The sequence below is a fragment of the Hyperolius riggenbachi genome, chromosome 7 (genome assembly GCF_040937935.1).
Source record: "Hyperolius riggenbachi isolate aHypRig1 chromosome 7, aHypRig1.pri, whole genome shotgun sequence".
NCBI lineage: Eukaryota > Metazoa > Chordata > Amphibia > Anura > Hyperoliidae > Hyperolius > Hyperolius riggenbachi.
This window is the reverse complement of record NC_090652.1, coordinates 211,815,648-211,831,626: the sequence shown is the minus strand read 5'-3', so window position 1 is coordinate 211,831,626 and position 15,979 is coordinate 211,815,648. Positions and strand designations below refer to the sequence as shown.

General features: G+C 43.1%; 1 protein-coding gene across 8 annotated transcripts in view; it reads left to right on the top strand.

Moving 5' to 3' along the window:
* Window positions 1-15,979, top strand: part of ICA1L (islet cell autoantigen 1 like) — a 106,781-nt gene that overhangs the window by 56,127 nt on the left and 34,675 nt on the right. For 4 of the 8 annotated variants that reach the window (XM_068245122.1, XM_068245125.1, XM_068245121.1 and 1 more), the window contains 2 exons: window positions 5,166-5,255; window positions 10,818-10,899. In XM_068245122.1, coding sequence (XP_068101223.1) covers window positions 5,166-5,255; window positions 10,818-10,899 — 172 coding nt within the window. Of the gene's footprint in view, window positions 1-2,797; window positions 2,943-5,165; window positions 5,256-10,266; window positions 10,777-10,817; window positions 11,155-15,979 lie in introns of those variants that run through there. The other 4 variants (XR_011022781.1, XM_068245124.1, XM_068245123.1 and 1 more) reach the window with 4 other exon arrangements.

Genomic DNA, 15,979 nt, shown 5'->3' with positions numbered 1-15,979 from the left:
TGCGGGAAGGCCTTGATGAGGGTATTCTTGAGGACAATGAATTTGAGTTTTTGATGCCAACAGCACCCAGAACACCAGTGATCTATCAGGTGCCTAAAGTGCACAAAAATACAGAACAGCCACCAGGACGACCAATACTGAGTGGAATAGGATCCTTAACACACAGATTAGGCCAATATCTAGACTACTTTCTACAACCACTGGTAAAAAATCTTCCACAAACAGTTAAAGACACAAAGCACATGTTGCAGATACTTGAGGGCCTGGAGGTAGAACAAGACGACCTATTGGTGACAGCCGATGTAACTGCATTGTACTCCAACATTCCACACCAACAAGGAATGGAGGCAGTACAGTATTATTTGGAGAAGGATCCTGACATGAAAGTACAACAGAGAGATTTCCTAATGAAATTACTTAATTTTGCCCTAACAAGGAATTATTTCTGGCATCATGGAGACTTCTTCCTGCAGGTGAAGGGCTGTGCGATGGGGGCGGGGTTTGCCCCCTCCCTAGCAAATCTTTTTATGGGGAAATGGGAGGAACAAGTTCTGGGTGAGGGAAGGGATGATAGGGTCAAGGTGTGGCGGAGATTTATAGATGATCTTTTCCTGATATGGGGGGGGGGGGGGAGTGAAGACCTATCAACCTACTTTGACAATCTAAATGGAAATGATCTGAACATTGAACTAACGATGGAAGCAGATAAGCAGTCTATCCACTATCTGGACCTTAGCATCGAAAAAAGAGGGACTATGCTAATTACTACAACTTTCTTTAAACCAACAGACAGAAATGGGTACCTTTCAACCCAGAGTTGCCATCACCCCAGGTGGAAAAAGGCCATCTCTAGGGGCCAATTTATGAGGATGCGGAGGAATTGTAGTAAATTGGAAGATTACGTGAAGCAATCCCAAATATTGGCTGAAAGATTTGTGGAGAAGGGGTACGATAATGTGGAAATACAGAGGGAGATTATGGAAGTAGGAAGAATAGAGAGATCAGTACTTCTCAGACCAGGCCAAAGGAATAATATAACAGGACAACAGCCAATGGAAAACCTACCGTTCATTACAGATTACTCGACCCAATATAGACAGGTAGAGCAAACCATTAGAAGACACTGGCCAATATTAAAGGAGGACCCTACGCTTAGAAAAATTCTACCAGAGGCCCCACGATTTATCTACAGGAGAGCAAAAAATCTTAAAAGTTACATGGCCCCGAGCTGTGTGAACCCACCGAAGACGGTCGTTCCGTTTTGGCAAAAAGATGGGTTTTTCCCGTGCAGGGACTGTGTGGGGTGCCGAGAAGCAAAATCAGTAAAAAGCATGGAGGTGACCTCTACATCCAGAGGACTAAAGTATAAAATCAAACAGAACATAACCTGCAATTCCAAAGGGGTGGTTTACATGGTATGGTGCCCATGTAACACCCAATATATTGGACGTACCACAAGACAACTCAAAACTAGGATAGGAGAACATATAGGTAATATCAGGAGGGGATTCACAGGCCATAGTGTTTCGGATCACTATAGGATACACCATAATTCAGACCCCAGTTCTCTTAAATTCTGCGGTTTGGAAAAAGCCAATTATTCATGGAGGGGATGTAATAGGACCCAGGGACATATCTAAACGTGAAACTAAATGGATTTATGATATGGGAACTTTAAAACCAAGGGGGGCATAACATTGAACTGGACCTCAATTGCTTTATTGCTAATAGTTAGAAATCTAAAATGTTTTTGATTTATGCTGAGAAGTATACGAAATTAACTGATATTTAATATATGGCCTGACCTGAAGGGTAGATGCCCCCATATGATCTATGCTGATTATTTTTAGTGGAAGTGAATGGATATGTGCAATATTTAGTATGGCCACATGATGGCATAGAATGGGGAAAAGCAAAACATGAGACTCTGTAACTTTTTATTATAATTGTGCTATTATGTATGCAAGTGAATGGATATGTGCAATATCTAATTTGGCCACAAGATGGCAAAGAATGTGGCAAAGTAAGGCATGAAACCTTGTATTTTGTATTTTTTATTTATTGTTTTTTATCAGAATTTTTTGTATTTTGTCGTGATAATGTTACTATGATGGTATTGACTATTGGGTAGTTTATGCTATGTAATGATTTTAAGAACTATTTCAAATGTATTGTGGAATATCTATGACGGGCTCTCAACCAAGGAAGGAGATTGTGCTGGAACGCATGATCCCCTCCATTGCCATAAGCGTCATTTTTTACGACGATTTTCGTCGCCACTAGCTTGAGGGACTTAGTGTAAATGTTTATACGTCATACTCCCAAGATGCACCGGTGCCTTCGCGCAGTGGCGCCCTTACGTTTCCAATGATTCTCCTCCCTTATACGGCAGCCTCATATTATTACGGAGGCACGCCACCTCCCCCTTGGCGTACACGTGATTAGCCACTCGGGAGGCGGAATTACGTAACCTCTCTGCCCAACGGATAATATAAATGCGCCTGGTGTCTACGGCAAACCACGCCCCTGATGAGTCACTCGGAGTGACGAAACGCGTAGGGTGGAGCCGTAAGACACGCCAGGACAACACGGAAGCGCACAAAGTTACATGAGCGGTCAGCCAGATAGTGAATTAACGGTGAAAACCACTCGGCCTTACCCGGGAGGCACGGGGGAGAGCCCGTTACTTACTCTAAAGGCTGTTAACCATTCTACTCTTGTGAGTATTTTAAGTTTGAATAAACTTTTTATCACTTTTTACGGAATTACGCTATGGAATGTCATTATTCTCTATGAGGTAAACGGAAGGCATTTAGCCTGAAGGGGACCCATGCAGGACAGCACTCCCATCTACAGCGAGGCATATTGAGCAACAGAGGAGCCTGATCGAGGAGGACACTACTGCGCATTTTGACCAGTCTAGCAGTGGTCAGATTGGACGGGTGAGTGCAGTCCCTAGGGGACCCCCTATTTTCTGTTGTATTCAGTGAAGTGGAGCGCTATCTACAACATTGGACATTTGAAGGAGTGTTTATTTATCTTTGTATGTGTCAGAGTGGTGCAACTAAATATTTTTAATTAAAAAAAATTTTTGGTTTGGGTCCGCTTTAAGGTGACCATACACAATACAATTGAATTGAAAGAAATTGAAAAGAAAAAAAATGAATGGTGTATGGTAAAGTTTGATAAAAATAATAATATACAGTAGATATGAATTGAATACAGAGGAAAGGACAAACAAGGAAGAAATTAGTGTATGCCAAACCAGAGCTAAAAATGGTATTAGTATGTTAACTTAGTTAACAATGATTATTCGATCATTTCTCCCAGATTTTCTGAAAAATCGATCATTTATGTATGGAACCTCGGCCTGATTTTTAGCTTTATTCAGATTTAAAAAATAAAAATGTAATTGTGTATGGTCACCTTTAGACATGAGATGATCATTGCCCATTCTCCATGAATAAATGCACTCCACAGGGTTAAACCGTTTTCATGGTTACATAGGGGTGTATGCAATAAACTGTGTTAAAGAGACTCTGAAGACTGTTTTCTTACCGGATTTTCTTATGTAGTGCTGTTCAGCATTAAATTCTAAGCTGAATCCCCACATTCCCATGGCAGAACAAGTGTTTTATAGCAGAAAAATAGCCCAGCAAAGTTCCTGGGCTCGTAGATCCTCCTTCCAGGTAGAGGCAGAGCTGTACGCAGTAGCTCTGCCTCTACTCCAGTCAATCTCCGCCCTCTCCCAGCACCTCTCAATCTTCTTTCAAGAGAACCCGAGCTGGGTTTTAACAATGTGATCTGCATAGTGAGGCTGGATCTGCCTATACAGCCCAGCCTCTGTTGGTATTCCAAACCCCCCTAAGGTCCCCCTGCACTCTGCAATCCCTGATAAATCACAGCCGTGCTGTTGACACACAGCGTGTGTTTTTCTCTATAGTGTCAGTCTGCTGCTCTCCCCACCTCTTGCAGAACTCCGGTCCCCGCCTGCCTCCCTTCCCTCCTCGCTGATTGGAGGGAAGGGATGGGGGCAGGGACCGGAGCTCTGCAGGAGGCAGAGGAGCAGCCGAGACTGACACTACAGATGTAAACACAGCCACACAGCGCGGCTGTGATCTATGTCTGATTTCAGAGTGCAGGGGGACATTAGGGGGGTTTGGAATGCCAACAGAGGCTGGGCTGTATAGGCAGATCCAGCCTCTGTATTCAGATCACATTCTTCAAACCCAGCTCGGGTTCTCTTTCACTTTCACTGAGAGGAGTGGGGAGAGGCAGAGATTGACTAGATAGGTGGCAGAGCTACTGCGTACAGCCCTGCAGCAAAATCTATGACCTGCAAAGTCGTGGAACATTGCAGATCTATTTCTCTACAGCGTAATGCATTATTACATACACCCTATAGTTACACAGACAGTTCGGTAAAAAAAAGAAAGAAGGTAATTTGGCCACCGGTAATATGTTACCCCCGAGCTGTGATAACATGGAGGGGTAATTGCATTAGGACCAGGAGTGTGCCCGCAGCAGGGTAAGCAGTCTTTCGGCTTTACCCTGCACTGAAATTTGGCCACGGCCATTTCAAATGTAGGCTATTTGTCCTACACACTGCACCTTCACATATCCCAGTTGATGTGGCAAGGAAAAGCACACTACATGTTGTGGACACTCTGACAATTGCCCTGTGATCACAATTCCAGGTGTGCCCAACACACACAATGGCGACACTGTAGCAGTTAAAAAGGACAAATAGTGCACCTGTTAATTTGGGTGCCATCAAAGCCTACAATGCAATTACCGGCTATGGCAGCACCATACGGGTAATTTGGGCGCTAGTCGCCTAATATTGGCTTGGCTCAACTCTGCAGCGGCTCTCCCTCCAAGCTCCTGACTGCAATACGATTTGTAAAACAGCTCAAACTGGAATTCTGAGTTCCTCACCTGTAGTAGAGGAGCTGTGCGGGCCAATCCAGTCTCTGCAGTGTTTTCTTGGTGAATGTGATGTAGAAAGACAGAGAGTTACCATAGCTGTGATTCTCTAAGGTATTGGGAATGTGATCCAGACCCCCGTGTGGGATGTGAAATAAAAGATGACAGACCAGCTTGTTACAAGAGAGGTAAAACTTCCAGTTGAGGGATAATTATCTGTTTTTCTTTTAAATCCTTAGGCTGGAACATATCAGGTCTACCATCTAGTGACTCTAAACCAGACACCAAGAATTGTTCCCTCAGCAATACAACAGACCAGCAAACCCACAGTAAGTTCAAGATTAATCTGATTCACTATTGCTATACCCAAGTCAAGATGGCTTCGTGCACAACATTACTGTCTTGCATGAAGAATAAATGTGAAATTAATCTTTTTTTGGCAGCAAGTTAATTGTCCTTGTGATATTGCTGGAACCAGCACTATCCTCCTTACCATTTAAAATCATATTAGACTTCAGCGCAAGCTGTATTCAGTAAAGGTGGAATTTTATTTGCCCATGTTTAAAGGATACCCAATGCAAAGGGGTATACAGTGGCTTGCAAAAGTATTCGGCCCCCTTGAAGTTTTCCACATTTTGTCATATTACTGCCACAAACATGAATCAATTTTATTGGAATTCAACATGATAGACCAATACCAAGCGGTGTGCACATGAGAAGTGGAACGAAAATCATACATGGTTCCAAACATTTTTTACAAATCAATAAGTGCAAAGTGGGGTGTGTGTAATTATTCAGCCCCCTGAGTCAATACTTTGTAGAACCACCTTTTGCTGCAATTACAGCTGCCAGTCTTTTAGGCTAGTTACACACCAGGACATTGCGTTTAGGGTACGTTATAGGGCACATAACGTGCCCCTAACGCAAAGCCTGGTGCTCTTTGGTGTGGACGTCGGAGTGAGCCGCGTTGTGCAGCTCACTCTGGCGTCCGTGATGCCGTGATGCGTACTCTTGGATGCATGCGGCATCACGTGGTCCCGCCCGGCCAATCGCCACACAGAGCGGCCGCTCCAGGAAGTAAAACACTGCACGCCACTGAGTGCAGTGAATATTAATTAGCCATGTGCCCGACCGCTCTCCCTTCCTCCCCAACATGACTGAGCATGTGCAAACAGTCTAACGTGGCTTAGCTGCGGAGAACGCACAGCATGCAGCACTTTGCTGTGTTACAATGTAACGCAACGTGAGCAGTGTGAACAGCCCACTTGTGTTAAATTGCTGTGCATTGGGGGAGCGTTACAGGCTGCACTAACGTGCGCCTGTAACGTCCCTGTGTGCAAGAAGCCTTAGGGTATGTCTCTACCAGCTTTGCACATCTAGAGACTGAAATGCTTGCCCATTCTTCTTTGCAAAACAGCTCTAGCTCAGTCAGATTAGATGGACAGCGTTTGTGAACAGCAGTTTTCAGATCTTGCCACAGATTCTCGATTGGATTTAGATCTGGACTTTGACTGGGCCATTCTAACACATGGATATGTTTTGTTTTAAACCATTCCATTGGTGCCCTGGCTTTATGTTTAGGGTAGTTGTCCTGCTGGAAGGCGAACCTCCACCCCAGTCTCACGTCTTTTGCAGACTCTAAGAGGTTTTCTTCCAAGATTGCCCTGTATTTGGCTCCATCCATCTTCCCATCAACTCTGACCAGCTTCCCTGTCCCTGCTGAAGAGAAGCACCCCCAGAGCATGAAGCTGCCACCACCATATTTGACAGTGGGGACAGTGTGTTCACAGTGATGTGCAGTGTTAGTTTACCGTCACACATAGCATTTTGCATTTTGGCCAAAAAGTTCCATTTTGGTCTCATCTGTCCAGAGCACCTTCTTCCACATGTTTGCTGTTTCCCCCCACATGGCTTGTGGCAAACTGCAAACGGGATTTCCTATGCTTTTCTGTTCACAATGGCTTTCTTCTTGCCACTGTTCCATAAAGGCCAACTTTGTGCAGTGCACGACTAATAGTTGTCCTATGGACAGATTCCCCCACCTGAGCTGTAGATCTCTGCAGCTCATCCAGTGTCACCATGGGCCTCTTGACTGCATTTCTGATCAGCACTCTCCTTGTTCAGCCTGTGAGTTTAGGTGGATGGCCTTGTCTTGGTAGGTTTACAGTTGTGCCATACTCCTTCCATTTTTGAATGATCGCTTGAACAGTGCTCCGTGGGATATTCAAGACTTTGGAAATATTTTTGTAGACTAAGCCTGCTTTAAATTTCTCAATAACTTTATCCTTGATCTGTCTGGTGTGTTCTTTGGACTTCGCGGTGTTGTTGCTCCCAATATTCTCTTAGACAACCTCTGAGGCCCTCACAGAGCAGCTGTATTTGTACTGACATTAGATTACACACAGGTGCACTCTATTTAGTCATTAGCACTAATCAGGCAATGTCTATGGGCAACTGACTGCACTCAGACCAAAGGGGGCTGAATAATTATGCACACCCCACTTTGCAGTTATTGATTTTTAAAAAATGTTTGGAATCATGTACGATTTTCGTTCCACTTCTCAAGTGTACACCACTTTGTATTGGTCTTTCACGTGGAATTCCAATAAAATTGATTCATGTTTATGGCAGTAATGTAACAAAATGTGGAAAACTTCAAGGGAGCCGAATACTTTTGCAAGCCACTGTAGAATCAGATGCTATGTTAGTATATGTGGAGGTGTGCAGTCTCTTACCACACCTCCCTTTTGTCTGTGTCCCCCTCCGTTCGCCTGTAAACAGCTCTGGTATCTTGCAGATGGCCGGTGCGATTGGGGCCCTTTGACCCGGAAATATAACCCAGCGCATGCACTGTATGTTGGATCGGTTTCTTTGTGATTGCGGCAAGGATGCATCAGCACACATTGACCTGGACCAGCAGGGAGCGTGGTCACAAGGGAGTCAACATAACAAACAGTGCATGTGCGGCTTTGAATATCCGGGTCAAAGGGTGCTGACTGCAGGATAACAGAGCCATTTACAGGCGAACGCATGGGGATGCAGCCACAAGGGAGGTGCAGTAAAAGACTGCACACATCCTCATACACTAACATAGCGTTCCATTTTCTCTATCCCTTCACACTTGGAATCCTTTAAGCTGCATAAATTTGCATTGAAAATTTGGTTAAACCATCAACTTGGAACAATTTGCATCCCTAGGGCTCAGTTCAGTTCCTTACAGCCCACTTCTGCTATGTGCACACGTGCTCTATTCTCAGAGCCAGTTCAAGGATAACTAAATAAATAATATGAAGGGAGATACTCATCCTGAATAGCCTGAGCATACCATTATTTGAGACTTTGCTTGATAGAGTGGGAGGGTCTGTAAATCCTGCATTTCTTTTGAGAATTAGGCGTTCAGTGGGTAGCATGGAGCAGTGTGCAGCTTTGTAGCTTCCGAAATTGACTCCCTACTGCTATCTGACGTGGAGTAGTGTGTAGTTTTTAGACTGTTGACACAGACTCTGTGTTGTTCTTTGGCATCCACAGAACGCTTTGCGATTGATGGCTTTTATTGTTTTACTCTTCTCTGCCTTCTAGAAAGTAGTGATAATAAGCACCTGGCCAGTGCACAAGAGCAGCTGACAGGTGGTGAATGCACGACCTTCAGTTGCCCTTCTTATTTTAAAATCTCTGGCTAATGCAATGCTATGGGGGATTTTTTACAAAAATCACATGGCTCCAGTAATAACACACACAAAGGATAACATTTGGAAGAGCTTTTCAAACAAGAAAAAGCTCTTGTAGTGTGAACAAGCCCTAAAGGATGCATAGCTGATCCAAATGGTGGACAAACACTAAAACCAAATGCAAGCAAACTAAGTGTTTAGTGGCAGAAGTAAACCATGTAAAACAGTTATACCAGTTGTCTACCTCGAAAGTAACCCCAGAAAAAGTGGACTGTTACAGCATTCCAAACACAAAATCAACACTGGTGCATATATGAAGGAGATGCCTTAATTAATTTATTTTGATTGGTCGTTCAAAGCAGCTTCTCCATGCTTGCACCAATTTGGTTTAGTTTTTCTTGCCCTGGTTTTCATAAATCTGACCCATTTGATACAAAATTGGTCATTGTCCTGATCACATCCACCCTGGTGGTACCCAACTTTTAGAAAAGCCTTTACCACACAGGATTATACTTCAGCCTTTTCATTGGTGTGTACTGGGGGCATGGTTGGCTTCCATGCCAGAAAGGCCAAAAAATGTTGAAGGTTTGAAGAGATATGAAAGGAGGCAAATGGTGATGGTGAAAATGGTGCAGGACTGTAAGGCTGTGAAAGGTCTCTAGACATCATACATCATCATCTGACATCATTGGTAGTTCTGTAAAAGAAACCTGTCTTTAGGCAAAGCTACCAAAGTAAACACAGATGTATGTTCATGCTGGATCCGCATACCTCTGTGTGTTGTCCGTTTCTCTCCTCATTCCTCCCGGTCCTCGTAATCACACCTTGAAAAAATAGATTTTTGACTAAAGTCAAATTCTCAGACAGAAAGAGGCAGGCTTGCCACGACATTACCTCTTATTACCCTCAACTCATTTTGCTCTCCTAAAGAGGCAGGGAAGAGAATGGAATGGGAGGGTGATAGGAGATAACACTGCGGAAAGCCTGCCATTTCCTTCTAACAATTTGATTTTAGTAGAAAGTCACATTTTTCAATTAGAGATTATAGGGACCAGAACGAGGAGAGGAACGGAGAATGCACAGAGCTATGTGGATCCAGAATGAAGATACCTCTGTGTTTACCTTAGGAAGCTTTGCATTGCAACAGATTTCTTTAAAACTACCCAGGGGCCTTGCAGTTTTTTGTCTGCTAAAATTGAGCTTAGTTGCAGTATCTCAACCGACATAAAAGGGTGTGTTGTGTTTCAAATACACGCCAATTGTCGAGGCAGTTTTGTAGCTTGTCATTGTATTTCTATTAATGAGAGCTCTATAATGTGACCCTAATAGCAGTAGATAAAATGACAGCAGACTTACTTAAGACTATGGCAAGATCTCATTGACATCGCAGAGACTAGACCTGCAAGGTGCAGAAGCCTTCTGTCATTGCATCTAAATTTGCAAAGAAAAAAAAAAAACAACCAATACTACCTAATTCATAATGTAAAGGTAGGAGCACCTGGTTAGGTAAATATCTGTTGGTTCCCATAGGGGGCTGGAAAACCTCACCTACATGTGTTTGCATCAACCAAAGCAAGGTATTTAACACCATTTCCTAAGGCCTGGGAAGCAGGACGTTGGCTATTTGTCAGTTTCCCATAGTAACTGTAAACATTTTTTGTGTTCACTGCAGACTTAAAGACAGGAAATACAGACATGTCAGCGTGGCTAAACATGTTTGCAGATCTGGACCCACTTGCAAGCCCTGGTTCCGCTAGCCATTCAGAAGACAATCTTTTCAGCGCATGAGCTGGCTGAGACAGGACAAAGTATTACATGAAGTGTTATCCTGAAACCAGTTACTGCTGTTTAAAAGTATTTACAGTACATTTGAACTCTTCTGGAGCCTAACACACTTGAAATGGTCTCAATGAAGACTCCCACTAGTGGCTTCTTGGATTCATGACACATCCCTGCCCTTATAAGCATACTGCAGAGATTTTGTTTTTACTCCAGATCCATCAGTGACCAGCTGCTGCTGTGCATTTTGCTCCACTTGTGGTCACTCTTCTCATTTAACATTATTATGTTCAACAGAATGTCATATTTTAAGAAAAAAAACATATTTGTACATATTTACAGTATAGTTATGTAGTGTTCAAAAAAGTATTATATGAGAACAATTAAAACTTAATTCTACAAAGACCTTAGTTGACTCCTTTTAAATAAAAGCTTTCTTTACAGCTTCAATTCAGGTGGAAGTGTTTTCCCAGCCCTTTCTATGGACATTCGGTTGTAGAGCTTTGTTGTGTGCAAAGGAGAACAGGTAGGATCTTGTATGATCATGGCTTTAAAAAACAAGCTTAGCAGGTCGTTGCAAGTATCTACAGACACAAAGGGCTAAATTGGAGAGTGCCATAATCACTTTTGATCAGTATGTTTTTTCACAAACTATCTCAGCATAAAAAAACAAACCAGTGCACCATTAGATTCACTTCTGAGTTTTCTGCCTTGTCTATAGAATTTTCTTTTAGCCCTATCACCTATGAGTCTATTAATTGCTCAGAGTTTTACATTATTAAAGGACTGCTAGAATATAAAATACACTCACTTGCCATTCTTAGTACCTTGTTGGATCCCCTTTTGCCTCCAGAACTGCCTCAATTCTGACATAGATTCAACAAGGTGTTGGAAACATTCCTCAGAAATTTTGGTTCAGATTAACATAGTGGCATCACGCTGTTGCTGCAGATTTGTTGGCTGCAAATACATGATGCAAATATCACTTTCCAGATACCAAAGCTGATCTATTGCACTGAGATCTAGTGACCGTGAGAGTATAGTGAACTAATTGTCAACTCATTGAAACCAGTTGAGGTTTGAGATGAAGTGAGCTTTGTGACATGACACATTGGGCTCAATTCTGCTAGCGTTTAAAATGTAGAGAAACCGAGAGCCCAATATAGTGTAGTACCGTCTTTCCCCGAAAATAAGACACTGTCTTATATACATTTTTGCTCTAAAAGATGTGCTAGGGCTTATTTTCAGGGGATGTCTTATATTTCTATTAGGAAGTGTCTCTCAGCAGAACATTTCCTGTTCCCTTGTACTGTGATGTTCATGGATTTGAAATTATGCTACTGTACTGATCAGGCACCTGCCCTGTCTCCTCTGCACACAGCTGATAACCTTGCTGTGTGCTGGGATGACAGGATCAGTGGCACTGCACCACTGTGTCCCCACTTACTGGCTGCTCTTCCGCCTCTTTAACTTCCACTAGGGCTTATTTTCAGGGTAGGGCTTATATTTCAAGCATGCTAAAAATTCCAGCTAGGTCTTATTTTCAGGGAAAGAGGGTAGGTTAAAACATAAACGAAGTAAGGCAAATCAGTGAGAAGAATATACTCACAAACGTGGGTTACCACACAGGCAACCACTGTATAAGCAGGTGAGGAGATTAGACCTGTCCTCACTCAGGGCTAAGAAGTCGCTCTCTGTAGATGAGATAAAGGGGTTGATCACCCCTCCACCAGGGGTAGACACGGTATAGCAGTAGAACAGAGGCGCCAGCAGAATAAAAGTGGATAAAATGTTTAAAATTTGCTAGGAGGAAGCGGTGGACTTTCCTCCATGAAGCAGACACGAAAGACTGTTTGAAAAGTAGCAATCACATTTATTATATAGTACCCCAAAAGTGCACTGAGTTTCACAGGCCGAGCCCGAGTCATCAGGCAATAAACGTGGGGACAAAACAGAATTCCAGCAATAGCAGGTGTAGTGCCTCAGGGATGACGCGGGCTCGGCCTGCGAAACACTTGCACTTTTGGGGTACTACATAATAAATGTGATTGCTACTTTTCGGACAGTCTTTAGGTGTCTGCTTTATGGAGGCAAGTCCACCACTTCCACCTAGCAAATTTTATCCATTTTTAATCTGCTGGCGACTCTGGTAGCGTTTAGTTGATAATTACCTCATGGAATTGGATTTACCTCATGAGGTAAATCAACTGTTGAATTCTGGTAGTTAAACCATTTCAGCCCGCAGGGATTTTTCACCTTATGCACCAAAGCAATTTTCACCTCCCATTCATTCGCTAATAACTTTATCACTACTTACCGTATCACAATTTATTGATCTATATCTTGTTTTTTCCGCCACTAATTAGGCTTTCTTTGGGTGGTACATTTTGCTAGGAATAATTTTTTATAAATGCATTTTAACAGGAGTAACCTCCTTAGCGGTATGGACGAGCTCAGCTTGTCCATTACCGCCGGAGGCTGCCGCTCAGGCCCTGCTGGGCCGATTTTATTCAAATAAAAAGCAGCACACGCAGCCGGTTTTTTGCCAGCCGCGTGTGCTACCTGATCGCCGCCGCGTGCAGCGGCGAAAAAGGGTCCCCCCAGCCGCCCGAGCCCAGCGCAGCCGGAACAAACAGTTCCAGCCAGCGCTAAGGGCTGGATCGGAGGCGGCTGATGTCAGGACGTCGGCTAACATCCATGAAGTCACTCCGCTCGTCGTCATGGCGATGGGGAAAGCGAAACAAGGAAGGCCGCTCATTGCGCCAGGGTGGTTAATAAGAAAAAAAATGGAAAAAATTCATTATTTCTCAGTTTTCGGCCATTATAGCTTTAAAATAATGCACGCTACCATAATTAAAACCTATGTATTTTATTTGCCCGTTTGTCTCGGTTATGACACCATTTAAATTTTGTCCCCATCACAATGTATGGTGCCAATATTTTATTTGGAAATAAAGGTGCTTTTTTTTTTTCATTTTGCGTCCATCACTATTTACAAGCTTATAATTTAAAAAATGTTCGTAGTATACCCCTTCAAATGCATATTTAAAAAGTTCAGACCCTTAGGTAATTATGTCTTTTTTTTTGCAATTTTTTTTTTTTCCATTAAAAATTTTATTTGGGTAATATTTTGGTGTGGGAAATAAACAGTTAATTTTTAATGTTATTATAGGTGTAAATTGTAATGTAAAAAATATGTAGATGTAGTTTTATTATTTGGCCACAAGATGGCCACCTTGAATTTTTTTTTTCCCTCCTTGTGCTTTTCGCTAAGCGGAAGCACAAGGGGGATGCGGACATTTTTACGTGTAGAAAGACTGAAGCCTCCTGTAAGAGCGCTATAGTTTTTCTGCTGGGGACACGGATCGGTGGTCGGGAAACCGGTTACCGTTCACTGATCCCAGGGCTACCGGGGGACACGCCCACGATCGCGCGCGGCACCGCAGCAGAGCAGCCGCCCGGACATAAGCTTCACGTCCGGGCGGCAGAAATGGTTAAAGTGGACCCAAATTAAAAATACAACATTTCAGAAATAAAATCTATTTTCTAAATTATAATAACTAGCAGCCTTTTTTCAGCTGCATGATAAAAAATATAAAATATTTTACATTTATTGGAGAAACCCCTCCCTTCCTTTCATATTGCCGGGACAGAATCCAGCAAAATGCTGGAGTAGGTGGTGTCTGGCAATGGAGGCATTGCCAATGGCTGCCCCCTGTATAACTTTAGTTATGAACAAAGAAGGGTGAAAAGCATGCACTGAAATGCTCATAGACTTGAAGGAGTGTTTATTTATCTTTCTATGTGTCAGAGTGGTGCAACTAAATATTTTGAATTAAAAAAATTGTTCGGTTTGGGTCCGCTTTAAGTTTTACCTCATGTCATTTTCATGAGGTAATTTGACTAAAAATGTGTTGTATTTTGTGATAAAATACCCCACACTTGAATTCTGAAGTGAAAGAAGGTGCATGTTTGCATGTCTTTTACCTCCCATAAGTAGACCTACCTCTACCATACGGTAAATGCAGTTCTGTAAAGAATGCTGGGAATACACCATGAGATTTTTTGGCATATTGATGGTTTCAGACATGTCTGATCTTATTTTCAATCGTTTTTCTGATCGATTTCTCATAGAAGTGAATGGAAATCGATTAGAACGATCGCTAAATCAATCGGACAGTAAATCTGCTGAAAAATCTAATTGTGTATTCCTGGCATAAGACTTCAGCTATGAAAGGTATTAAGTATCCCCAATATAGCTAAGACAGATATTACATGATCCCAGCAGTGGTGCACCTAGGTCATTTGACACCGGGTGCTGGGTATTAAATGACCCACCACCCCAAAAAAGGAAAGGAGTGAGTGTGGCGTTCTGAGCACATCACGGCGGGTAATGCCAGGTATAGGTGCCCCCCGTATAGGTAGCGTGGAATAGTTGCCTCCAGTATAGGTAGCCTAGAATAGTTGACCCCCAGTATAGGCAGTGTAGTATGGTTGCCCCGAGTATAGGTAGTCTGGAATAGTTGCCCCCATTATAGGTAGCCTGGAAAAGTTGCCCCATTATAGGTAGCCTGGAAAAGTTGCCCCATTATAGGTAGCCTGGAACAGTTGCCCCCCATCTATACTATATAGTCTATACTAAATTTATAGCCAGTATATATAGTCAGATCCCCCCCTGTATATACCCAAAGTATATATTCAGATCCCCCTGTATATAGAACAGTAGCCCGGAGCTGTACAGGAGGAGGATGTGCGATCAACGCTGGAGAGAGCCACAACAGTGAGCAGCACTACCGACGCTCCTCTCACAGTGCCGCTGGGGGAATGGGCGGGGGGGGGGGGGGATGGGGGTACTGTTTACCTAAATAGTGGCTGGAGGTCGGGAGGGAGTAAACAGTGTGTTTGTGGGGGGCACGTACAGGAGTGGGGGGGGGGGGGGGGTGGAAGCCGGGAGGGAGGGATGTTAAACAAAAAAAATCCACTCTCATAAGCCCCACAAGCATAGCAGTCGGGAAAATACCTCACGATTACCACTCAGATACCGCATGTTTCCTCCCTCTGTCGGTAATTTAACAAACATCATCCAGAGGCTAGAATTAAACAAAGAAATAAAAAAAATTAACGAATGAGGTATTTTCCCGACTACTATTTACTTCACCTCGCATATCTACCAGAATTGAGCCCATTATCCTACTGGAAGTGGCCATCAATGATAAGATGCTGTAGCCATAAATAAATGGACATGTTAGCAATAATACTCAGGTAGGCTGTGGCATTTAAAAGATGTTCAGTTGGTACTAAGGGTCCCAAAGTGTGGCCCCCCCAAAAAAAATATGTCACCCACACCATCAGTGTGAACTGGATAGATACATGCTTTCAGGTTGTTCACGCCAAATTTGGACCTGCAATCTGAATGATGGAGCTGAAATCGGCTGTGGAGTCGAGGAGTTTTGGATACTTCGAGTCGGTGGTTTCATTAACTGAGGAGTCGGAGTTGAATGATTTTTGTACCAACTCCACAGCCCTGGCTGAAATAGAGTCTCATTGGACCAGGCAACATTTTTCCAATGCATCCCCAAAAGTCACCTTTAGAACAGTCGTGATTA